This window comes from Ciconia boyciana, chromosome 2 (assembly GCF_034638445.1).
Source record: "Ciconia boyciana chromosome 2, ASM3463844v1, whole genome shotgun sequence".
Classification (NCBI taxonomy): domain Eukaryota; kingdom Metazoa; phylum Chordata; class Aves; order Ciconiiformes; family Ciconiidae; genus Ciconia; species Ciconia boyciana.
The window spans coordinates 56,768,314-56,794,943 of NC_132935.1; the positions used below are offsets into that span (position 1 = coordinate 56,768,314).

Sequence of the window (26,630 nt, forward strand, 5' to 3'; positions counted from 1 at the left end):
GAGAATTTGCCCAGTGGTGGTGAAGAACTCAGTGGTGTAAGGGGAGAGAGAGCATGAGCAATGTTGAGGTTCAACATTTTGCTATTTTTTTGATATTCAAAAAATGGAAGAAGGAATTTGCTTTATAGGATAATCATACAAACTGTATTTATCGCATCTGAGTGTTTGTTTGCTTTATAGGTTGCTTTTAGAATTTTCATGCTTCATGCCAGCTAAAGAATTTATCGCAGGCATTGGTATGTCTTTGCAACTTAGCATGCTAGCCATAGCTACTGCTGCGTATGGCATTATTCCCCAGGAGGCAGCAGAGTTGTAAGGTTGTCTGCACTCCAGCCTGGTTGGATTTACCCCAGACACTCCAGCAACCTCTCCTGAGAGCTCCTATTGCAAGATGAGAAGTCTACAGGAGCATCAAAGGTCCTTGAAAGATGACTTATGTATATGACAAAGAACAAGTCCTAAATAGCCCTCTGTCAGGTTTAGGTGTAAGGAAATTGTATAGAGTTTGCTTCAGTAGTCCCTTACTATTTTGGCCAGTCTCAGCTCTGCAGTGACACTCCTGAAATACATGATTATTTAGTGCCACAGCTACTTAGTAAACCCAGCAGGAACTTGCAAGGGCAAGCCAGGGGGTGCAGGCCACGGAATAGTAAAATCATAGAATCATAGAATCATAGACTACCAGGTTGGAAGGGACCTCTAGGATCATCTGGTCCAACCTTTCTTGGCAAAAGCACGGTCTAGACAAGATGGCCCAGCACCCTGTCCACCTGCATCTTAGAAGTGTCCAATGTTGGGGAATCCACCACTTCCCTGGGGAGATTATTCCAATGGCTGATCTCATTGTGAAAATTTTCCTCTTGTGTCCGTTCGGAATCTCCCCAGGAATAACTGTACCCATTATCCCTCGTCTTTTCCATGTGACTCCTTGTAAAAAGGGAGTCTCCATCTTCTTTGTAGCCACCCTTTAAATACTGGAACAAAATCAAAGCAAACAAACCTAAAAGAATGGTGCAAACATGGCTGACCCTGGCTGCAGCAGCAACTTTGACTCTCGCAGTACCATGAAATGGAGCTGGGGACTTGTGGATGGACAGAGGAAAGATGTAGCAAGGGGCAAAAGGCCATTATCTGAAGTTAGCGGTGAGCTTGGAAACTGGCCGTGATATTTTTACATATTGCTGAACTAACATGGGGGCAGTCAATGTGCTGGGTAGTGGGTAGGAAGGCTGCAAAGCTTTCCAGCCTCTTGAGGAGCCGCGCTGCCCAGGATGGTGTCTCCCATCGTGGATCTGCAGCACAGAGGTGTCTCTCCTGAGATGTTCTGTGTTTCTGCCCCACGGCACCTTCGGTCCACCACTGAGCCATGCAGTTGTGTGCAGGACAGCTTCTCGCACATCGCTGCTGGTCCCACAAATTTACACTGCACAAACAGGATAAGTGTGAGAAAGATAGTGCCATGTCAACTTTGTTAAAATAGGATGCTGCCTTTTTATAATTTATTTTCTTGGTTGGTTGGTCGTTTGAAAACAACTGGACTTTGGAAATTAGTGGTACAGGACAGAGGTGTTTTAAGATCTCCCTGTCCATGCAAGTAGCTGTTACAGGATGTTCTCTGCAGCTCAGTACAATTTCAAATGACTGAAGCAATGACACCTCTGCCATTTACTTGGGGAGGCTGTTCTAGAGACAGTAAGCTTCACTCCTGAATCCAGTCTGAACTTCCGTGTGCTCAGAAAGCTTAGGCTTATTTTCCATGTAGCGCAATGTGAAGGCAGTGTCCTTCTCTCTTGCTAAGGAGCATGTTTCCCAGCAGACCTGCTGCCTCTCCTTTTTGAGGACAACTTTAACTTCAGAGGCAGAAATGAGTTTTCGCTGCTTTTCACTCCTGTTCACCTGCAGAGCCAGGGGACGGAGATGTGTCCCATTCTGAGTCACTCACACATCTACTGAGTTGTCAACAAAAGGTCAGCCTTCAGGGATAAATTCTTCACTCGCTTGAACTTACACAAAACCACTGAGCACTTTTTTTACTCTGACAACACTCCAGCAGTGGCCCAGGTTGGCCAGAGAAGTTGTGCAATTTCTGTCCTTGGAGGTTTGTCAGGATCTGACTGAAAAAAGCCCTGCGCAACCTGGTTTGATCCCAGAGCTGACCCTGCTGGAAGCAGGGGATTGGACTAGAGACCTTCTGACACCCCATCAAGCCTGCATTTTCCTATAAATCTATTACCTTGGGCCAGCTCTTCTGACCTGATCAAGCGGATCCCTGAGCATGAAGTGAAGGAGAAGGAAGGGAAGGTAGCATCAGCTAACTGCTCTAGAACTCAGTTCAGACAGCAGAACCTACAGAGATGGGGAGGATGATCTCAGTACATCTTGTGCTGCTAACACTCTCTTATGTTGGAAGGTGTGAGGACCATTGCTGAGGGTTGTTCTGCAAAAAGTCTCTTCAGAAGATGAATGCACTGTCTTTAGTTTTCGGGGGCACTGAGTGAGAGCACAAAGGCAGAGCAGTGGCTGAGGATGTTGTCCTGGTGATTGTGCCAGAGATGATGATGAGGGTGGAGTTCACCTCCATGTTTTCTTCATTGCTGGTACCCACACTCCCAGCAGAAAGATCACAACTGATGTCTTAATAACATAAGCTGGTAGAGCTTGAGAAATGATTCCCTATGGTTTTCACTGCTTTGATTTTAAATCGTTTTTCAAGTTGAACATCTTTGATCATTTATTGAGAACCTAAGAGCTAAGACTTGCGATAATTTTGCCATTACCTTTGTGGAGTTAGGTCTTTAACTCAAATTCGTTGTCAGACACAGGCTTTTACCACAGAAAGTTTGATGTCCTAGTAATGTTTTATTTTAATGCCAGCTGGAAGGGAAGAGTGAGAACACCTCAGGAGAAACAGGCCTCACTTCTGATGCAAAGGGAGCTTTTAAAAGGGAAAGAGAGGAGCACAAGAAACTTCTGGCTGAGAGTCATGGTGTGGTGATGGACCTCCGCTGGCAAATCCAGCACAGTGAGAAGAACTGGAACCGGGAAAAGGTGGAGCTCCTGGACAGGCTTGATAGAGATCGGCAAGAGTGGGAGCGTCAAAAGAAGGAGCTGCTCAGGCGGATAGAGCAGGTAAGGAGTCACCTTGGGGTGAGCAATGGCTGGCTGCAAGCATGAGGCCTTGCACCATTACTACACTCAGGCCAAGGTCAAGAGACTGTATTAAGAAGCAGCACAGGAACAATTTTGGTTCCTTGGCTACATCAGTGTTTCTCATGCTACAAAACAATTTACACACACAAGGGAGTAAAAGGAAAATGCTCATAATCCCTATAAAAGACCACTTGTGAGAAATCAGCTCCAGGTTAAAGGCCATTTCCTGCTTCATTTCAGTTACCCCGGACAGGCATGGTCACATTGATTCATTCTGTTTGAAAGCTTTCGTGCATCTCTTGGTACTAAAACACTCAGTCCCACATGCAGGGTTATTCAAGGTTTGACATACAGCTTCCTGCCAAAAAAGTCTGTTCATCTGTGAATTAGCCACCAAAGATGCAGCTGCTGCGACTATTCAGTCTCAACTGAATTCTTTTTCTCTAGCAAAGGAATCCAGGGGTTAGCATGAAGAGCCCTGACTGATAACAAATAGACAGCTATCAATACTAAATATTCAGAAGACACACCTACCTTGTCACATGAACTTTGTACACACCTCTGCTATCATTTGCAAATCAGATAATTGCATACCTGTCCCCTTGTTATTCGTGCCCATACACACTTTTATCTACTTACTGTTAGAACCAAATTATACCTAATGGATTTATTATCTGGCTGGAAGCCACAGAAAAAATAAAAAAGCTTAATGAGGGAGAGTTAATACACCATTTTTTACTGAACGTTGTTCAGCTCTTGAGTCATGCATTCCAGGAAAAGTAAGAAAAACAACTGAAATTGTGGGTCCTCAATTAACTGAATACTTTCTGTCCTTAGGACATCAGAAATGGAACTTCACCAGATTTGTGCATGCTCTCTAGGGAGCACTATGCTTGAATGAAGTACAAGTACATTTTTTAGCTTCTTAATTTAAAAATATCAATAAACTGTATTTTGGAATTTTTTATCTCCCATTTATCTGAGGGGTTTTGCGTATTCTTCATGCAGCTTGTTGACCTAGCCCTTACGATGCCTTATAACGCAGACCAGTACGTCTGTAGTATGTCTCCTAAGTACGTCTCCTAAGATAAAACAACCAACGCATATAAGCTAGGAAGGCTTGTAGCAGAGCTCTCCATCCAACTCACCGGGTTCCCAGGGTTCAGTGGCAGAAGATGCCGAGTTCTCCATGGTTGCACTGGGCTGGTTACTAACTGCTGAGTTTCAGTGACCAAACTGCCTCCTGTGGATCCTTCATGCAAAATGGGAATTAAATAACCCTCAGAAAATTTCCCAATACACTAAGGATGTGGACACAAACTTCTCTTTGGAGAGTCACTGGTACCTCTTTGGATGTTTATGCTGCTGTCCCTATGAACTGTATTTTTTAATATTATCTCTTCAGTGTATCCTCAATAGCTTGAAGGACTTAACCTGGTTAAAAACTGCTTTTTCTATTCCCTGGAAATGGGGTTCATTGAAGGAAGTGATAGAGAAATCCCTATTAATGTTACCTAGCCTTTAATTCTCTTTAAATTTGACGTAACCTCTCAGTGTCATCTTGGGAGAGCCTACAAAATATCTCTTAACTAGTCCTGGAGCTGATTTCTTTTGTTACTATTCTGAAATCTCTAGGCTTCAACTATATATTTACTGTACGATAGAGTTGTACACAGAATTAGCAATAGATAGAGGAAATAAAAAATATTATATCAAGTAATTTCAGAGGACTAGATGATCAGAAACAGCATTTGAAATCTTGACTACCTGCCTGCAAAACTTCATAACTCCATCTTTGCTTATAATCAAACATTTCCCTGTGTGACAGGAAGCTTCCAAATATTTGCAGGCTTTTAGTTGAATATCCTCTCAGATTGCAGTCATGCCCTGCTTTATATGGAAACAATTAGTATATCTCTGAAGTTCTTCTCCCCAGGGTTTTTCTGTGTGTATTCCATGTATGGCAATACGTAGAGGATGAGGAGACTACACCAGTGTGTGTGTTTGAAAAACAGTCTAAGAGAGAGCAGAAGTGTGCGTGCCAAATTTCATACTAATGCTTTATGCCTGTCTGCTTTCACACAGCTCCTGAATAATACATGTACGATAAGGGGGAAGCTCACACCAATGTATAAAATATATAAAATACTTTCCTCTGGATGGTTATGGGAATACTGCTCGCATATAAAAAACATGATGGCCTACTTTTTTTCAGAGCTCCAAGTTGTGGGTTTTTTTCTTTTCAAGTACACTGTCACTTTGTTTTCCCTTAGAGAATCCCCCTCCACTGTGCTCCTAAAGCTAATTGTGCACAGAGCACACTGACAAATATTTAAACCCACAAAATCACCTGTATGAAATGTTGTGTGTTTAAAGGTATAAACACACGGGGACTCAAAATCATTAGTCAGTCTTGAAAAGTTAGGCCAGTCTTTCTCACTTTAATTCTCCTGTCAGCTGCCTGAGATTCAGAGAGTGAGCCAGTAAACTGTACTGTTTTCTCATACAGGTTCCCAGATCATTATCCTTACAGGATCTCTGAAAATCTGTAAGGGCTTGCAATTGGAACTGTGTATACAGAAAACATGCAATTACCATTTCTCCTTGCTTTGGGTCTTGCCCCATATGCTGGGGAATGGACTCCAGGATCTCTTGAGATATACCTTCTGACCTCTACCTTTATAGGATACCTTAAATTAGCTCCTTCCAATAAAACTGTTTCAAATTTTGTATATCATGAGCAGAACACTGAAGATGCATTCACCTTTTTGTAGACCTGAATCAAGCAAAAATCTCACCGACTTCAGCCCAAGTGCAAATGTAGTCATTTGAGACCTAAAATGTTTTGTTCTACGTTAGGTGATACAATGTCTATTTATTTTTCCAAACACATACAACAAGATTAAAATAACATGTTTTGTAGGTCTTCGGTCTCCAGGGTCCTAGGGAATGGCTTGCATTTGCAGGTTATTGTCAGTAACCTTAGCAGGCTGCTCTAACAAAACATCAGAGTTACTTATCAGATTCCTGCTATCATTCATCATGTTTGAAAATATCACTTACTTCATCTATCCTGTTGTATTTAAAATTAAAGGAAAAGTTGATCACATAATCTAATTTTAAGATTGGCAGTAGTTTCAATTTCACTAGTGGTTCACCCTCTCTTCACCCAGCTTTTGCAAAGTGTAGAGTTAATAGCTTTGATGGCCCTTCTATAAATATGCATTTTCTTCAAACATGCTTTGCATGCCTAATTCATCCCTTTGATGATGCTGTTCTGTACAAATAGTCAACTTTCTAGCCATGCAGTAGGGCTAGACAGTCTTTAAAACAAAGCTTTTGTCTTTCGTTAAGTGGAATTTTCCACCTCTGGAAACAAGTGATGTACATAAAAGTGCAACCTTTGTGTTGCTGACCAGAAGAAAAATGTGTTGTGTTTGTTTTGATGAGACTCCAAGTCACTCACCTTCCTTGAGCTTAAACTTCTATTGCTTTAGGATCTCATATCAAGATTGTGTTTAAATAACAGTCAGTGTTGATTGGTTTCTTTAAAAATCAGATTACAGACAGATGCATTATTTTGTGTATATATACACACAGTGTGTATATGTATACCTATATATGTAAGCAAGCAAAACTATATATATACACATTTAATCACTCAAAATCCCATGAGTAAATAGCATCAAAGTCCTAGAGACATCTCCGTTTGCAGAAGGACCAGTGCAGCAAAGCCGGCGTCCCTGAAGCCAGGCGGTGATCTCAGCCTCCCCAAGGCACGGGTGCCTTGCTCCTGGGGAAGGATGAGTTCTGCAGAATGCCATATGCTACGTAAGTAATTGCTGTTCATTTTAATTTGCCTTGTTTCCAGCTTCAGAAAGAAGTGAGCCCGCGAAGAGGAGGTGGTTTTCTGTGTGACCAGAAGGAGAGTAACCTTCGTCCATTTACAACCCAGGGGAACCTTCACGTGCCTCGTTTGATGGGGTCAAGATCCTACTCTGATTCAGACGCCATTCAGTTTGATGATCGGTCACTGTCTAAGCTGAAGGAAAGCGATCGGTGCAGCGCCACAGAAAACCTCTTTCTGGAGTCGCTGTCTCTTGATTCCCCCGATGAGTCTGATGAGCACCGGTCTCGGCAGTTGGAGCGGGAGAAATTCTTGACCGGATTATCGGAAGTATGTGCTCTTCTACCTTTCATCAAGCTGGCATGTTGTCTCTTATGTCAGAATTGGTACAGCATCCGTGCTATGGGAAGAGAGATATTGTGTCATGGGCACTGCTTACAGTTACCCGGTAGTGAATTTGATATAGATGAGATTTCATTCCTTGTTATGAGCTAATTATACCAGTGTCAATCACCTGAGAAACTGGGAGCCAGCCTAAAGGTCCCAAAGGTTACCTCACCTTGTGGCCATTCATATTGTGTATGATAACTATATTTGACACAATATATCGGTTTAGAAGGTCTTAAATTTGTTTCAGTTGTAAGTAGATACATATATATGAAGAAATACAGGCTACATTTTGTTAGTAAAGCAGAAAGTGCTGTAGAGAGACACTTTTTGTTCCATTGTGGTTGCCTTCTAAATAGATTAGCATGAGTAAGTGAGAGGAGATATTAAAAAAAATAAAGTTGTTATTCATCAGCAAAGTACCTACCCTCAGACTACACCATAAAGCTATAAAGATGTACAACGCTGTGCTAAGAGATGCCATCGTGCCATAGTGAATGTAGTCTGTGTCCTGCTAAAGTCTGCACCACCGCAGGCTTACTTTCACCGGTTCCAGGTCTTCACAGGTTTACACTGTTGCTGTATGAAAGCCAGGGTCCCCGTCCCCATATGCTGGTAAAAAGTAGCCTGTGAACTGGCATATTATGCCAGTGTGTTGTGGCAAGTGGCACTCAGAATGTTCACACTAACCACAACTATACGCTTTAATGGTTCCTGTGAAATTAAAAACACATTACAACATCAAAACGCTAATATCTCCTTTATTTTCTATTGTTCCTTGAATGTTAGTGGCTGTTACAGAGCAAGAAGCATTCGGAGACTGCTGGAAGTTAAAATTATCAAGCAGGCAGCACATTGCTTGATGCAAGTTTTGAGTACTTTCTTCTTGCCTGAAAATTCAGATTTGTGCACATGAGTTAGGCTTGTGCTCTGAGCACGTAAATACCCGTTGGGTGTACATATTATAGCAAATAGGGAAGCAGAAGCTTCCCAGTCAAAGATGTATCTGTGTACTCTGGCTTGAAAATTTGACCACCCTGGAAAAGAGTTTGTCAACAGGTCAGATCTCAAGCTTCCTGCAGGACCACGTTCACTGGTGTGCCTTGACTTGAACATGTACGCCTGTGAAAATTTGACCCAAGCATTTCTTTGAGATGTATAACATTGTTACTTAGCTAAAGGATTGGAAAATCAAGTTCTTTGAGAGGAAGAAGAGAAAAAAAATTAAGAGAGGCAAGAAATGTGACCACCTTTCTTACATTTTAAGTAGCTGTAGGTACCTGTGTGTTCCAATTAGATTTTCCTGCCTCAGTGCCATAAATGTACGGCTGGTGGTGTGGGATCCCATATTTCTTATTTCTTAGCTTTTATTTCATACATGCCCAAGTGCTCACTCAGTAATGTTGGTACCAGTGTCAGGGATCTATGTTTTGTGTTTAATTTTGATTGCTGTTTTCTTTCCTTCAAATTCAGTCTGATATTTAAGAAAGGAGATGTCTCTTCCCTTTTCTGTTTTTCAGACTTTACCACCATTAACAAAAGTGTTAGCAGCAAAATTTGGTCCTCGGTGATATTTGCATAGCTTCTTTCCTTCAAAGCATGTTTTAGTGAAACCTGGGCAAAGTCGTTTCCCCTCAGAGGGTTTGCTCAGGCGAGACTGATTGGAGTTTAATGAATAGCTTAACTGAGGACGCAGAGAGGCAACTGCAGCCTGCTGACTGCTCCTCTCCACTATATTTTCTTTGTGGTACCTAACTGCAGTAGAAGTCAATCCAGCCTTCAGCCTGATTCTCCATTTAGTTAGGTCAGATTTACTCTGTAGTAACTCCACTGAAGCCACCAACATTATTCCAGACTTACACCAGAGTGAATGAAAGGAGGATCAGTTTACTCCCATTTTTTCCCCTGACTCTGGATAAATACCAGAAAGGTATTTGCTGAGTTAAGCAGTGCTCTTTTTGAATAGTCACAATTGAAATACACTTCAGTGTTGGTAATGTTCTTGATTTCATGAGGTCAAATAAAAATAATAGGTACTAATACTCTGTTTTTCCTGATCATATTTTGTATTCCCTAGATATATTATTAGAAATATAAGCAAACAGTTAAAATAATAACGGTAGAGCAATTGCCTTAGAAGTATCTATTAAAAAAACCAACTCATTATGGGAATTGTCACAGGGAAATAATTGCCATAAAAACATCTTAGTGCCGTTAGCAAGCTGTAGGTATTGCCCCTATGAAACAAGTAATAGTCTTCCCACACATCTAATATAGCTAGCTTAATGAGTTTCGGCTGGTGCCATTTGTTGGTTCCTAGAGAACATATAATGAAGTCTTATGTCAAAGGACCTCGGTTTATCTCTTATTTCAGCACAGCTAGGTCTCTGGCGTAAAGCAGATTAACTCCACAGAACAAATTCACTCCCAAATATATGGTCCAAAACAATATATTGCACACATGGAGAAAAGCCATTTGCAGTTTACTTCCATTTGTGATTGCACGGCACTATAAAAGTTCAAGGCTGTTGGAGATTTGATGTACAGGCTTTCCCTCTGTCGTCTGTTGTCCTGATGGGATTGCCCATTCTGCTACCCATGTACAAAGGGAAGGATATTCCCACTGGCAATTTAAGATTCCTTATCAGAGGAAAAATTAGCCACTTTTTAGAGAGAAACATAGCTGGTGGAACTAACTGAAAGTGAATGGCAAAACACCCACAAGCTAATGCCACCAACAGGTTCAGAAATAACTTATGTTGTTTGGTTCTCTTTTTCTTCAGGAGGAAGAAACACACAAAGGAAATCTTCAAAGGTGAGTAAAACAGGGAAAAAACCAGCAAATATTCAGCTGCCAGAGCTATAGCTCTCTGGAGCCCAAACCACAGAGCCAAGGCATAGCCGTGCCGCCTCCTGCAAGCCAGATTAATGGATTTACCCAGGGATTAATTTGTCTCAATATGCTTCTGTTCTACTCTGATTAACTTGGGCCACATTCAGCTGTGGTGCACAAATGCATGTATGAACGTGCATGAAGCTGCAGCTTACATTGGAAGGTATGCCTACCTTAGCAAGTAGTGCAGACCTGTGGACATCAATATATAGAGGAAGACAGTTGGTGCTGAGGACCTGACATGCCCCTGCATGTCAGGGATATTTTGCTTTGGACTAGTTCTGGTCTGATCCTATGGGTTGAATACCCACCTAACCCTCGAGTGCATTAGTTGTGCTTCTGGAGATCATCTTCCAGCTCACTTTCATGCCAAAGGAACCCAGCTCATGCTCTCTGAGATTGCCCCCTGATGCAAACCAGAGCATCCGAATAGGAGATCCACTTCAAAACCACACTCCTGATCTCACCTAACTCCCTGACATAGATGCACCCTAACTGCAGCTGGTGCTGTTGATTAAAAACTCACAGTGTGATTTTACTGTATCCTCCAGATCACTGATATATAAAACCCACTGCTTGCTGAATCCTCACCCTCAAGAGTTACCTCACTGAGCCAACTCTGAAAACTACACTCATTTGCATTTTTAAGTAGTCCCATTCAGAAAGCTTCTTTTGTTTGATTTTTCTTAAAGCAAAGCAGTAGGACAACTCAGCTGAATACTTGTGATTTGTACAAACTAGCCAAGTGTGGGAAAGCCAAGAATCCAGCATTACGGCATAGCAATTCCCTTTCGTTGAATTATAGCACGAGCTCAACTCACCAAGCCAGTTCAATGTAACAGCATCTAGGCTGAATGTCCCACATCGCTACACACCAGCTGTGCAGCCTGGGCAATCTCGGGAGTGGAGGTGGACTTGCTGATTTCCCAGCAAGTCCAAAATACTCCACACTTGCTTTGAAAAGCATGCCTCATATTGTTGCAAAGACTCATTTTCTGTGAATGGTATATTTGTGAAATGCATCCTACTGCTCCATATTTCAGACATTTGCCAAGCAGTAATCCATGAGAAAGCAGTAAATTAAGAGCCATTAATAAACCATTTGGTACTCTTAATGACACATCAGGAATGCTTGCATTTCACAGCTATTTTAAAAATAATAAAAGGGAACTTTAATGAAAGAGAGGGCTACAGTGGTTTCATACATAAGCATATAGTGAAAGTCAGGTTTCCTGAGTTAGTTTGCTGCTGAAAATAAGTCGTTCTGTGAGAGTTTCCAAGCCTATGAGTGACACTCTCATGTTCCCCTCTCCAGGGCGATGTCCGTTTCTTCCATGTCAGAATTTCAGCGCCTGATGGATATTTCTCCATTTCTACCAGAAAAAAACTTGCCTTCATCCAGCAGCAAAGATGACATAACCCCTCCCCTGTCTCCTGATGATCTGAAATACATCGAGGAGTTCAACAAAAACTGGGATTACAGTAACACTAGGAACCATGGTGGGGCCACCGAGAAGCCTGCTGAAGGCTGGGCAGAAAGGACAGAAATTGGGAAAGCCGGGAATGATCCTGCTTCAGATCCCTTCCAGGCATCATCATGGTACCTCACCACCAGTGTCACTATGACAACTAACACCATGACCAGCCCGGAGCACTGCCAGAAGCAGCCAACAAGGAGTCACGGTGTAACCGAAAAAATGGGAGTTCGGGTCTTTCACAGCCCACCAGTTGTCCGTAGGTTTGATAACTCGGTGATAGCTGGCAGCGAAGGGAAAAACCAGGTTGAGCCAGACTTCCTGTTTTCTGTGACCAAAGCTATGGGGAATGTTGCTGAGACAAAAGGTGCTTCCTCAGATATGTTTGGAAGATGGTCTTGTGACCTGGCCAAACATCATAAGGATTTTCTGGAGAGTGGTCTTCATCCCATTGAACGTCCTATTTGCACTACTGTGGGCTTTGCCTCACCCTTGCACAGCTTGGAGATGTCCAAAAACATGAGTGATGATATGAAGGAGGTTGCTTTCTCTGTCCGAAACGCAATACGCTCTAACTCTAATTCAACAGAGCCTCAGTTTAAGGACACCGCGTGTCAAACCAATGGTATGAGAACGACAGGGACGCAGACCACCCAGACGATCAGTGTTGGCTTGCAGACGGAAACCCTGCGCAGTATCACCAGCAGTCCACACAAGTGTCTGACACCAAAGGGGGGGTCCACGCCTGTCTCTTCACCATCCAGAAGCCTAAGAAGCAGGCAAGTGACCCCCGTCATTGAAAAGGTCCAGGCTAAGTTTGAACGCACATGCTGCTCCCCCAAATATGGCTCTCCAAAGTTGCAAAGAAAAATCCTTCCCAAATCAGACCAGCCAAATAACCGGACTTTGCCTGGCACACCTCAGAAAGGATTCAGTGAGTCTGCTTGGGCTAGATCAACTACTACAAGGGAGAGTCCCGTCCACACCACCATCAACGATGGCCTCTCCAGTTTGTTCAACATTATTGACCATAGCCCCATCTTTCATGAGACCTTCCAAAAATGCCCCAGGTCTAGCAGCCGGTCCAGGTCAGCAGAACCCAGACCAGAACTGGGCCCAGTGCAGGAGCCATGTACAAATGCCCGTGGCAGATCACCCAGTCCTCTCCGGTTGGGGACAGAGATGCAAAAGGAAGAAGGGACTGAGGTGACAAGTATCAGGCAGGACTTATCTGCTCCTCCAGGGTATACACTTACAGAAAATGCTGCCAGGATCTTGAATAAGAAACTTTTGGAGCATGCCTTAAAGGAAGAGAGAAGGCTACCTTCACACAGCCCACCAAATCTTAGCAATGACAACAGCACAGGAGAAATTGTCAAAGTAGATCCAGGGTCCATAGAGGTAATGAGTTTGTTTGTTTTTCCTCCTATAGCTAAATGCACTCTTCTGTGAACAAATGCATTATGAGATCTCTTGCAGTCCTAGTGAGTATTTACAATGAATATCCTAGTCCTGTCATGGTACCACCAGCAAGTCCCAGTCATGAAACTATTGGATTAGTCACTGAAGAACTCGTTAAAGAATTGAGTTTCTATCCTGACAGCTTATCGGGCTTGAAAGCATCAGAAGAGCTTTATCCTTTACAGGATAAAGATGCCTTTACAGGATAAAAATGGTTCTCCCCTGAATGAGTGGGATAAGGGTTTTCTGTCACGAAACACACAACATATTACAGATGGTCTAGGGACTCTAGGTTTGAGTAAATTTCTCTTTTATGCTGGGTGGAAAGGTAGACTCTTTCTCCTATACAAGAATGGGTGTTAACAAGTTTGAGTAAAAATAGCCTCTACAGTACCCTGAACCAAAACTTCAGGGACTTCAGCATACCTTTTCTGAATGTATCTGATTTAAGTTTGGCTTGGGTCTGTGAATGTGATTAAATGGCATGACATTTGGTACTGACTGTCGTGGCCTCACAAAAAAAGGAAAAGAAAAAAAAAAGATAATCAACTAGTCTAAGTACATGCATACGTAGTGTTGAAGAACTCTTTATTGATATTTTGCTGTCAACAGTGTAACAGTCATCATCTGTCTCAGCAGGTATGCCCAAGTATTGGGGGTCAGATTCTCAGGTATAGTAATGTGCTACAGCGATCAACAAAAAGAAGGGTTTAATGATGGACAAAAGCTTTCAGTTATCAGTGTCTAAGCCTCCTGTTTCTGGTGAACATTTGTGCACATGAGAGCGTTGCCCTGAGGAGGCCTGGAGAAGCTGAATTATGCCCAGCACATGTCGTCCTTCTGGTACAGCACTGAGATGGCATGTGCCCTGCTGGTCGGTGATACTCCCCAGGGCAGGAGCCCCTCATCCTCTCTGCCCCTTTAGCATCCTGAGGTTTCGGTGGGCCCCAGGGCAGCTGCTCCTCCTGGACCCCTACACACCCCAGACATCCCACCTTGGCCTTGCTAGGCTCACTCCTACCACTCCTGCCTCAGATAGCCTCAAGGGAAGGTTCAAACCCCGTTTTCTAAGTCAACATTTGGCTTGAAGGATTTGTGGGAACCTGAGCGCGGAGATTTTTGGTCTGCAGTTTGCCTTGCACTAGCGGGTGGTTCCCAATGGACAATCAGTTCCTCTTTTGTAGGTACTGCCCAGAGGACATGATCTTTTTTGCCTAACAGAGGACCCAAAGCTGAGGATATATTCCCTATATGTAGTTTAAAGAGATATAAATAGGGAAGTTAGTACATATAAAAGAGAAACCACATGCACAGGATAAATAACAGTGAATGAAAGTGGGCTTTGTGCACAAACCTCAGAGTGAATAAAAGCAGAAAGCAGCCTCATTCATTTGACTCTTTCTAGCTATCTCTGTATTTTGTCCTTAGTTCAAAATACTGGGAATGCACTACTGGGCCTTATTAGAAAGTGTGCTGCACTCTTACAGGTTCAGTGCAGCTTTTCCTTCAAGGCATCCCTGGAAATTCTTTATTTCCTCCTGCATCTTTTAAATGTCTCAGCAGATTTCAAGTACAAGTAAACAGATGTCATCCCACATCATCACAAATTGCTGTTGGCAAAATACAACTAGCGTCAGTATCTGAGTTTGATGCACGGAGAGATTTGTGTCAATGCTGTTTAGCAAAAACCCATTGACCACCAACCTGGCAGAAAATTGCTCCTCTTTCGAATTCTCAGTATCTTTCGCCTAATTTTTTGAGTTCCGAGCCTCAGAGCCAAGACTTGTTTTCCCTTGCAACTCTTACTCGGTTGTTATGACTATTGTCTAGATGCACAGGTTATGATCTTAGGGTGGTCCTGTCATTTCTCAGGAATATGCATTGAAAAGGAAGGTGGTGGGTGTTCACACGATGAGCTTAGCTTTTTCTAGGTGAGGTGATGCTCTGCAAGATGTACTTAATGGAGCATGGGTTCACTGCTGAAAACAAAACCGCAAATAAGTTTAGACTCTGCAGATGCCTTGGGTTATTTATGGATTACACTGACCACACAAATTACACTTTGTACAACTTCCACTTAGCACATACTGTACAAAGCCAGATGCAGCAGTTCAGCGAGTGATGATCTTGGAGGAGGCAGGCTGTGCTTGGGGCAGCGTCACATCAGCGCTGCCCCTACCACCCTCCTGTAGGTCCCTGCTCTGCTTCCCCCTCACCTGTTGGTTTCTGGCCAAGACAAGTGACCTTCTTACCCCCAAACGCTGCCTTGTTTCTGCAGTCATGGCATGGTATATTAATGACTTTTAGACTTGCATGGAGCACCTGTTGGTGGCTTTTCTTTAAGTTGAGCTTCTGAGTGGTTTAGTTACGTAATTTTACTTTATATTCGTGCTGCAAATATGAAATCTAGTTCATATATATATTTATATATTTACGTACATACGTATGTGTGCATGTGAGTGTGTATGCATACATAGGAGTAATAACTCTGTATTTTCTAACTTGCCCAGAGCTGCTTACAAGCAAGTTCATATCCACCCAGTGCAGCCTGGTAGTGTCTTATCCTGCTAATTCACTAAACCAGTATCTTATGTGCATATCATGGGATTTATAAATATTAGTGTTAAAAATGCAGATTAGCATTACCTAACTAACAACGTAAGAGCAGTATGAACATTTTTCTTATATGACTAGCAAGGCTGTAAATCATAGAGGTTACACAACAGTCCTGGACTGGGGGTCAGACCCATTTCTGGAGACAGCACTGGGAAAGGACTGTCCACATGGCCCCAGAGAGGAGAGGGCAGCTGCTGCGCCCTCTGCTCACTGGGGCAGAGGAATTGCCACGCACTTGCCGCTGAACCGTTCAGCATTTGAGGGGGAGTGTTAAAAAGAAGGGAAGGTGTTGTCAGAATTAAAGTGCTTTTGCTTTAGTTTGAGTCTCCCATCCAGTGTCGCTGTTAAATAGGAACAACGGAGAAGGGTGAGGCAAAGGGCTTTCATGAAACCTGAGCAACATAAGCATGAGCAACATGAGAAACATAAGCAACATAACGTATCAGCCGCTTTTTCGTTTGTTAAAGATTTCCTAAGCAGAAATTATCTCTTGAAATCAAACGAAGGAAAAAAAATACAGCTTTATTCCTCTTTCACAGTAATGTGTTTTTTCCCTAGCCTTAATCAAGGTTGGCAAAGGATAACAGATGTCTTTCTCTGCTGAGTAGAAATGTTTGGTTTGTTTAATGCTGTGTCTACTTCTAAGACTGTGCTAGGATTGTAAAGGGTTGGTTTGTTTGCTTCCTTCCTTTCTAAATCTTTTTCTGCTAGTGGCCTATCTTTGATTATTAGTTTCCCTGTGATAACAGTGGTAACATGATCTGAATGGGTAGTGACATCTGGAGACTTCTTCCTTGCTGACATGAAATCTTCACTTTAAAAAAATAATTGATTAAAACAGTTCTTTCCAACCTACTTGCTTTCTTTTTCTTTTCTGTCTGTTCTGTCCAGAACCAAACTGTCTTATTAACTACCCCCTGGGGACTCTAACCCTGCCTGCCTCACTGCTGTAAGTCCTTTCTACCTTGTTTCCAGAGCTTTCCGAAAGCGGTCATTTTTGAACGTGTGGGTTAACGAGGGGAAATAAACAACCACAGCTCCAGAGGTATCGGCACACACCTGACATCCCTGTGGGGTCCTTCGTATGTGACGGTCAGGAAGCACTCAGGGTAGGAGCCCATCTGCCACCTCCTGCGGCAGCACGGGCTATGAAGAGGTCACACTTAAGTCAAAATTCGTGCTGTTGGGGTTTTTTGTTAAACGTTAAAACACTGGCAAAATGTAACACCAACATAAAGGTATGCAAAAATGTTGGGGAGGGATTCAGATTTATAACAAACTTTTTTTTTTTGACAAATACACAGCACTGCACAGGGCTTCTGGCTGCCCTGGGCTGCATTCCCTCCGGCCATGGCTACAGCAGCAGGAGGAGAGGGCTGCAGAGGGGGCTCCAGCACCAGCCCGTGGCTGACGGTCGCCTTTGCTCATTAAGCTGTTCCCAGCCCAGTTTTGGCCAGTGGCTGGGGTTGCCACAGCGCAGGGAGGGAAGAATCTGTGCAGACGTGAGCTATGACCATCCACGCTGCCTCAGAGCCAGAAAACTTGTTTTATTTATGTATTAATATAGGCATAGCCACGGTGGCTGACAGCCTGGCTTAGGCAATAGCTAGAAACCAAAGCCAAAATGATCTTTCCCATTTTCAGTGTCCTGGCTAAGAAGTGCTGCCTGTCCACCCACACCCCCAAGCAACCACCAAACTAAATTACCCACAGGATATTAAATTTTTTGAAACATTTCTAGCTATGACAGCTACACGTGGTAAGTGAGGAGGGGGTTTCACAAACCATTCCGGACAGTTTCTTTGTCATGACTGGGTTTCCTTAGCGCACGCCGAGGAAGCCACACTGCAGGTGGGGGTGACTGACTCGGCAGTCAGCATGTTGTAAGATTACGCTGCCAGTCACTTCTTGGCCCTGGAGCAACATCCATCGCAGACCTAGCCTTGCGTTGTGCTGGGCATGTGTACATTACAGACAAGATGAGCTTAACCCTGCCGTTCGGTAAAAGCTGACCAACATCTGCCGACGTGCTGGAGAGAGGCTTTTGAACTGGGAGGCAGCAGTGGAAATAAATTTTGTTATCGCTATGCTGACTCTCATTTATTGCTATGAAACTAGGATAAAGCAGCCAGAAGCAAGCAGTGCTATAGAGATATCATTTTAAGCCACTGTTTAGAAAGAGGCTAAGACAAAGACCTGCAAATCTCATAGCCTCAATTCACTGTGTTGCGCTGCCTGTGAGTATTGCTGCGCATATGGATTTCTCTTAACAAATCTGAGTCTAGTGGCAGCTTTCACAGACCATATGTTGCCCCAGGCACAATGGGATAAGGTGAAGTAAGGACACGGAGTCAATCTTCTTGTTAGCACCGATTTATATTTCAGCCTTACTGTTGTTTTAGTGAGGGTCGTTGTGAGGTTTACGGCGCAGAGATGGGGCGGGGGGCGAGGATGCAGAGAGGCAGCGGTGCAAGCCTAGGCTCCGTAGCCCCCGAGCATCTTCTGCGATGGCTGCCTCGTCTTGCTCTCTGCGAGTGCTGAGGGCAGATGAGCCCAGCGCTGCCTCGAGGGGTGAGGTGCACCTGCTGATCACCCTGTTGGCTGCGTATCGCCCAAAGGCAGCAAGGTTCCCCCTTCAGAGAGGCTTTCCCAAGTCTGACGATGCACCCTCTCTGAAACACACGCCTGCACAAGCTCTGTTTCCCGTACCTCAGCTCTGTGTCTTCAAAATTGATCTTTCTGTCATGTAACATTCATGTTTGGTCCTCCCACTGCAACAGAGAGGTTCAATGGCATATCACCTTGTTTGTTCACTGCCAATCACATCATGTTACCTACTCCAATATTCTCCATCCCTAGTCACGTTTCTCGTCCTTTGCTTCCTACTGCATTGTTCTGCTGCTGCCTTGCTTTCCCTGTGCCTTCCCGTGCCAGAGCTTTTCCTTTGCATTGTATTGTTTCTGGTCTCTCTTTTCATTTATCACCAGTTTGTATTCTGAGACCGGTTTTTCTTGAACTCTCCTGTCCTCTCCAGTGACTGCTCCTCAGTTTACACATTCCTATAGGTTGACAAACTCCTCTGATTTGCTTTTCTAAATTACAAAGTATGCAGTGAAATTTAGAAGTTTGGCTTTGGCACTACAAGACAGACTTGCTCCCACAATCACTCATCTTGATGTAAGGAGCGTTCAGAGCGAGGCAAGAGGCATAGCTGTACTATGAGCAAAGTCCATAAATATTAGAAGCAATTACCAATTTAGTGCCAGGGTGAAAATCACAGCTGCAGATTGTTTCTAATCGCAGAGGCAGGCTAACCAAGCCTGAACAGTGGAAAGTTGGTAGAGGAACAAAATTTCAGGTTTTTTCCTTTCTGTGAATGTCGTCTTTAACATACAGTACTACTGAATCCTGTAATTCAGGCTTCAGCAGCTGGCAGTACGGAGTGACGTTCCAGAAGATGAAATCTGTAGATAAGCCTCATCTTTAATCCAGCTGGAAATTGTAACTGGTCCTGCAGTCATTATTCTGCTGCTAAGAAGTCTTTCCTGCATGTCAGTCTGAACTCTGAAGCAGACAAAAGGAGTCGGTGGTTGATTTTCACCGCACTTGCAAATGCCGAACCTGGGCCTTTTATGCCAGGTCAGCACTTAGAGCAATGTGATGAATAGTGGATTTTCCTGAATTATGTTGCAAATGTGCTTTACAGCTCTTCTCTTTCTAGCACAAGGAGAATTAGCAAATGCAAGTTTGTCAGCTACTCGGCTCACCCCAGACCTCTTTCTTTCATTCTCTCCTTACCTGTTCCATAAATCACAGACACACATGCAGATACCTGGAGCCCACACACAGACAGGTGTTCGCTGCTTGCTTTTGTCCCGTGACATGACAGATGCTTAGCTTTAGTTTGAAGTTTTTGTTTCTTAATTCTTTGCGCATCCAGACAGCCTCCGATGCAAGTCACTAACCGCTGTTTTGCTCTCTTGGCTGCCAAGGAACTACCTTGTTCTGCACTAGCCCCGTCCCTCCAACCCTGCTTCTCCCGGCCAGAGAGACCAGCGAACCGGCGCCCACCGTCGCGATGGGCTTCACATTCCCCTACTGCCTCACAGTCACAGTCCACCAGAGACCTGACTTCCTCAGAGGAGAGCGGAAGCACGGAGCCGCTGGCAGAGACCCCCAGCCAGGGAGGCGAGCCGGCCTGACTCCGCACGGGAACAGGGGGCTGCGACTCGCCTCCGCCAGGTCCCCCGCCAGCCGTCTCTGCCACAAAGGAGAGAGCTCCGCTCGGAGAGGTCAAAGAATGTTCTCAGACGCAGCTGCTGAATGTCCGACCTGGGAAACAGAGGTGTTTCTAGAATGAAACAGTTAATGTGCCTGGAATAACTTAATTTTTTTCATAGCTGAGAAAACTATTTTTGTCTCCATCTTTTCTACATACAGTATATTAACAAAAAAAAAAACCAAAAAAAGGGTAAAAATGATATAAAGTAAGATTTAAAATAAAATGTAAATTAAGTTTTAAGGGAATTTGAATATGTGCTCGCGCTCTCTCCAAATACTGACTGCCTTTTGGTTATATTTGCACTGTTATGTTTTCGATTTTGGTTTGGGGGTTTTTGTTTTTTGTTTTTTGGGTTTTTTTATCTCATGTAAAACTAGGGTCTTAAGTTAATTTTATTCTATTTTAATGTCAGCGTTACCGGTTTTTAAAAGTAAGATTCTTAAAGATGCCTCAACTGTCTGAAGCGATACCTTTTAAGTAGTGAAGCCATTAAGCTAGTTCACTAGACTTGTATTAATTGAGATGGAGGGGAATACAGGTAAACACAAGAAGTGTAAAAAAAAGAATGCCTCAGAAAGTCTTACGGAGTTAGCTGTAAAATACACCTACAATACTTGACTTGCATGCCTCTGGGTCCTCGCACTTTAGTGCATGTACATACCGCTACTGTACTTCTACCATCACATAAATGTGAGTCAATCTGTTTCACTGTAATATTGTTGTGAATTTACCTGTACTGTACTTTTATTGTTGGTATTCTTGCATTGACTATACAAAAAGAGTTTTTAAATTATTGTTAGCAGTTCAACTGGCTATGTACAGTGTTTACTGAGAACTTCCTTCGTTTTGGGAAAACCATGAAGATCTCTGGGCATACTAAATTGTAACTGGTCTTGTTTAAGAGTCTGTTGGAGCCCATGTGAAGTGGAAATAAAACCCTCAGTATTTACAAGCTGCTCGAGTGCTTTGTGATTTTTTTTTTTCTGATGGTACTTCCCAGGTTCATTTAACTGGGGAGGGGACGGGGACGACAGTGAGGAAGCCCCCGAACTCCTTTATTCATAAGGGAAGAAGAATGCTTCTTTATACGCAACAAATCATGGCAAAGCCAAACATTATGCTGTGCTCCACAGACTCCTGCTGTAAGCACTGGATTGGGCCATGGGAAGGTTTCTGAATTCCCTCACTGAACTCTGCGAAACAGCTGCTCACGCAGATAGCGGGACCCATCTTCTCAGTTCCTCTGAGGCTGTATGGCTTGTTGCTTTCAGTCATTCATGGGAGTGAAAACCAGCCAGCTAAACATAATACCAAAAATATGACATGTCCCATGTTAATCCAAGCTTATGTCTTGTCTCCATTACACAGAGAGAGAGACCAATGAAACCAGGGCTTTTGTAAAACTGGTGGCTAACACTGAGAAGTAAATGCAGCCCAGAATTCACACGCTTCCAAGAGGTGGAAGCGTCTCGAGCTATTTTGCCTGGGACCATCTGTTTGGCCACATGATTTCTCTGGGAGCCCCAGAACTGCCCTGACTAGTTATCCCATCCCTGAACTGGCTCATTCCTGTTCGATTTCCTTTGCCGAGGCTTTCTGAGGCTCGTTTGTTGAAGAGCACCATCTGGGATCCCTAGAAGCCTTCCTGGTTAGCTCTGCTGAGCGATAAGCCCCTTGCATCCTGTCCTGCTGTGTCACGGCTGGCTTTCTAGGAAGTTTAATTCAGCTGTTGGATGAGAACAAACTCGCTAGCTGTTGGGTCAGCTCCCAAATACCAGCCAGTTGAGGTCTGATTTCTCCCACATCTGTTAGGACCGTGGCTATTAACCCAGTGTCAAAATGTCACCTGTGGGTCATCATGAAAATTGCCACTTACCAAGACAGGCGGTGACTGAAAAGTACTATTGTACCAGCCAAAGCAAGTGGTATCCAGTGCTGCTCCTGAGCTGCAATAATCATATTAGGTGCTAATTGCCTCCCCAGTTGTCTCAAAGCCTCACTGCTAGCATTTTTTGTGAGCACTAATTTGACCCCCCCAAGTCTGCACACTTAAGGTTGTCCATGATGGCCACTCTACTTGCTTGAAAATCTTGCTGCAACACTTTGATGAATTGTTGCAATGATTTCCGTTTGGGAGCGGAAGGAGGAGCATGTACAAGTGTTTAGAAGGTCAGAAAAGAGTCGCAGTGGTTATTGAAGAAGACTTGAGCCACCACTGAAAGATCCTGGTTTGTTTTCAAAATCTTAATTACCGGGAGCAGCTTTGCAGGGAGGGGGCGAGGGGTTGCTGCTTCCTTAGAAGCTCTTTCTCCTGGATGAAGTAAGTTAAAGTTGCAAATGAACAAGCAATGTTGACTACCAGCAAGTAAAAATGCTGTTCTGTTTCTTGTGACAGCTGTAATTTTTTTTTTTAATGATGCAGAAGAAAATTCAAGTGACTGATTTGTATCTTTGATACCAGAAAATGGTATTTGCCTTTCAAATCAAGAATACACCAGCCTGCAGAATTAGCTGCTGGCCATCCTGAAATAGGAAGGTCTGTGAGGATAAGCAGCTGCCTGTGGCTTGACAGGTAAAGTGCTTATGAAACAGCAGGAATCGCTGAAACAAAAGCGAGACAGCAAGCAATAGCAAGGAGAAGGTTAAACACAAATAGAAATTCTGCGGACGATCTTAAAAAGAATCACGTTAATTAAACATAAGGTCCTTTCTAGTCTAATTAGCAAATACAGCGACATCGAGAAATAACATGTTTCTACTGGCTTTTTGGAAACACCAGGGCTTTTATCCTCCAATATGGCTGCTGGTGGGGTTGGGGGATTCCCCCCCACCCCTGCATTATTCCAGCATGCTCCATAATTGCTTAAATAAATCATAAAATAAATGACAGGTCTGTGGTCCATCTAAGGTTATTTTTAAACATTCTAAGAGAAAATGAAAAGCCTTTTTAGAAGGTCTGCAGCTCACTCAGTATCTGTGTGGTATCTGAATTATTGCCTCATGAATAATCAGGGCAGGAGAAGCCTCACAGATTGCCACACAAATTAGTGTAAGGGAATATGAATACGTCTGTCACAGCTTCGCCTGACGAGGCTGAAATAGATAGCTGGATTTCACCCAGGGGTTTGTGGTGCCTGAGACGATGGCCTTGGGATATCGCCTGGTCCTGCAACACAGCGGGGATCAGGAGCAGGGCTGTGATACGTGGCATCCCTCCCAGTCCAGCCAGCTTTCTGGGGGGGCTGCAGCACCCCAGGGTGTTGGGGTGTTCCTCCTGCCACAACACTACAGTGTCCACGTGGGCACCATGAGAGGGAAAAGCCACCCCTTTCTCGGGCTTTACTTCATGCCTCTCCGCAGTCAGCCACCCCCGACACACTGCCCTCCCCTTTACACACCAGGCAGACATGGATCCATACCACTGGTAATGGTGTGCAGCCCCTTAGCTCACCTATCCGAGTCCACAAGGAAAGACCCAAAATAGGACAACATGGAAACACCACGTCTGTGTTGTGCCTCAGGCCCTGGACAAGGACCGGGCTGGGACCATCTTTCCCCACCGCTCCGTTCCCCTCACATCCCCCTCTGTGCAGAGGAAACGTCTGTGCACGTAGAGTACCCCAAGGCTTGCATCTTCCCCCCCCCTTCCTTCCCTGAGTGCCTGGAGCCATCAAGATCCCTCATGCTGTCTTTGGAGGTACCACATCTCTTGCTTGCTCCCTGTTTTGACTTCCTTTTATGTAAATCACTGCAACCTGCTAGACTATTATTAAGCTGCTGAGTACATATAATTTTCATATGAAATGACAGCTAATGCCTTCAGTCTCCACATAGCCCAGCCTGCTTTCTGGAGAGGCTTAATGGCTTTAGGCAAAGTCTGCTTCCCTTCCCTGTTTATCATCTTCTTATCCATCTTGCAGGAGTATGAGACATTCTGCCTTCAGGCTTGGGTGACAGAGATTACTGCCCTGCTATAGATGTCTCTAAAATAAAAAAAAAAAATCATCTGTTGCTCAAAAACACCTTTTTTTTTTTCCTAGCAGAGCAGATTTAGGACTTCTCTCATTATTCCTTCTTTGCTGGTGTACAAATACCTTCTGGAGGGCAATCTGGGCATCCTCTGAAAAAAATGAGAGAAATCCTGACAGGACTTGATGGTCTGGGCAGGATTTTGCAGGTCAGGGAGGGCTCAAAAGGCTGCTCAGCAAAGTCAGTGCAGCCGCTCATCTTGGAGGTGGCCTGAAGAAAGGTGGTGCTCCCTGTGGCGTAACTATTTGGAGGCAAAGGTGGGGCTGGGGCTGCACACACCCAAAGCAGCTCCTCAGAAGTCCCTGGTTTGGCAGCGAAGTCCCTGGTTTGGCAGCCATCGGTTGCAGGTTAGAGCTGCAGGAGGTCGAGGGGTGGGTGGCAGAAACGCTCCCTTGCTGGGGACGGGGCACCCACGTGCCTGGGTTAGTCTTGCCCAGGGTGATGGACTGAGATCTGAGGAGAGAAGGTCAAGGAAAAAAAAATTAAAAAACAGTGTCCTTGGCAGCTGCAAGTAGATGGATATCTGAATGAGATGAAAGAAGGTAGTTTGGATATTGAGTTTTATATGTCTCTTGATGGCAATAAGCCTGACTGAGCAATGTAAGCAGATACTGCACTAAAAGGGAAGAGTGCTGCTAGGCTATGCAATTTGAAACCTATTAAATGCCAACATTAGCAAATTTTGGGTTGTCCTGTTAAATCCCTAGATTTTTTTTTTGTATATATACCTTAATTGTACTTTTTAATCCCTACAGTAAGACTTTAGAATAGATTTACACAGAAAAATACCATGGAACCCAGTACTCTCCTCATCCTCCTCCTGCTTCTCTCCCCCACTGTGATTGCTCTGGATTAGGCTGCGGAAAAGAGAGCGGAGTGCAAGTGGACAGGCTCATCCCAAAGGCATTGCTCAGCAGGCACCTCTTTCTCACTGAGTCAGTTGGAACCAAATTGGCTCCAAAATACTAAGCCCTGCAGTAACAGGCAATGGGGCACAATTTTGGGGTGTTGAAAAAGTTGCCACTTTACATAGGAGAGGAGTGGTCCATGTATTTTAGCTACTAAGAATTGCAATGTTAAGTGCTTAGGCAATTAAGAACATAAATCTCATTGATTTTCTGCCCAGGGAAGAGACCTAAGTAACTTAGACACTTTGAGAACTTTTATCACAAGTCTCTGACTACAGCTTCAGCATGTCGGTCTTTAAAATATGGCCTCGATTCCTGATGTTGTCTGAGAGAAGACATGTATTGTGTTGTTCCTCGCTCGATTTTCTGCATGCTGCATTGGCAGGACAGAAAAAAAAATCCACTTTGCATATATGAATGAGAGGAAGAACAATAAAGGCCATGATTTTGTCACAGCTATTTCCATGACAAAACCAAAGACTTTTGAGAGGTTATTTTCTTAGTACAATGTCAGTGTGGTTTGTCATGGAAATCACATCTTAGACAAAAATCAAAGCCCTGGCTTCACAAATTATCTGTGTTCCCCTCAGTCTGTGATGCCTCTGACAACACCACAGCTTCACTACCTGCACATAAAATGCAAGTTAAATATATTGTACAAGCATCTTAAGTGTTTTACAAGTAGGAAGTGATGTGTAGTCATATTTAAAAAAGCATATTAAATGTGGTTTTTTATAAAGTAGTAGGACCAAGAAATAGTTGGGAGGAAAACAGCAATAAGAAGTCAGAAAAGACAGAATTAGCCCCTGGAAACCAGCACCCTGAACTGTGCTTGGTAAATAACAGGCCTGATTCTGATTTCTCAGGGAGCAGCCCTGGACCTGTGACTTGGCTGTAGCAAACCTTGAGTTGTGCTACTGCATGGGAGGCCACGCAAGGTTACAGACCTTGCCTGTCTAGAACACTGACAGTGTCTCTCAAAATCAGTCTGTGTTTGACTGACAGGGAAGCCTTGAGCTGATGGAGCTGTTCTGTGCCACGTTTGTCCAACAAGCCCTTAAGTTTTCAGCAGGATAGACTGACCTGCCAAGAGGTGACGTCCTAAAGAACACAGTGACACCCAATGGAGGAGAAATGGTGAGACGCTATTCCCCAAATATACAACCCTTTTCACATCAAGAACAGAAGCAAAATTATTTATTCAGAAACTGCAGCGCTATGATATAAGACCTCCTCATGTACCTGGGTTACTTTTACTCAGCAAATAATTAGCGCATCTTCCTAGCACAGAGCTAAATAATTTAGTAGAAACATTTCCCTGTTTAGAAGAATCTGCCTGAGCTCCTGGCCAGCAGGTCTGGATTAGGTGACCAGCAGCCCTCCTGATTCACATCAGTCCTTCCTGAAGAACCAGGGGAACCTCCTTTCGCTGCTGACCCTGTCCCACAAGCACGGCTCAGCCATCACCGGCTCCCAGATCCAGAACTGGTTTATTCAGCCAGTCCCACTACCAGGGTTTCTGGTTTCTCCCACTGGAGTGAATTACCCTGAAATCACCCCAATGCCAGCGCAGAAGATCCCT

The 26,630-nt window shown here is 43.9% G+C and overlaps 1 protein-coding gene and 1 long non-coding RNA gene across 6 annotated transcripts in view; one reads left to right on the plus strand and one right to left on the minus strand.

The window, feature by feature from the left end:
• The window catches only part of MTCL1 (microtubule crosslinking factor 1), a 110,567-nt gene extending 89,525 nt beyond the window's left edge, over positions 1–21,042 (plus strand). For all 5 annotated transcript variants that reach the window (XM_072852728.1, XM_072852729.1, XM_072852731.1 and 2 more), the window contains 5 exons: positions 2,875–3,129; positions 7,022–7,327; positions 10,168–10,199; positions 11,593–13,153; positions 19,822–21,042. In XM_072852728.1, coding sequence (XP_072708829.1) covers positions 2,875–3,129; positions 7,022–7,327; positions 10,168–10,199; positions 11,593–13,153; positions 19,822–20,031 — 2,364 coding nt within the window. In that variant the 3' untranslated portion in view covers positions 20,032–21,042. The remainder of the gene's footprint in view (positions 1–2,874; positions 3,130–7,021; positions 7,328–10,167; positions 10,200–11,592; positions 13,154–19,821) is intronic.
• The window catches only part of LOC140647753 (uncharacterized), a 78,755-nt gene continuing 59,491 nt past the window's right edge, over positions 7,367–26,630 (minus strand). Inside the window, exon 3 of the long non-coding RNA XR_012040950.1 lies at positions 7,367–7,397. This is a non-coding gene — a long non-coding RNA (uncharacterized lncRNA). The remainder of the gene's footprint in view (positions 7,398–26,630) is intronic.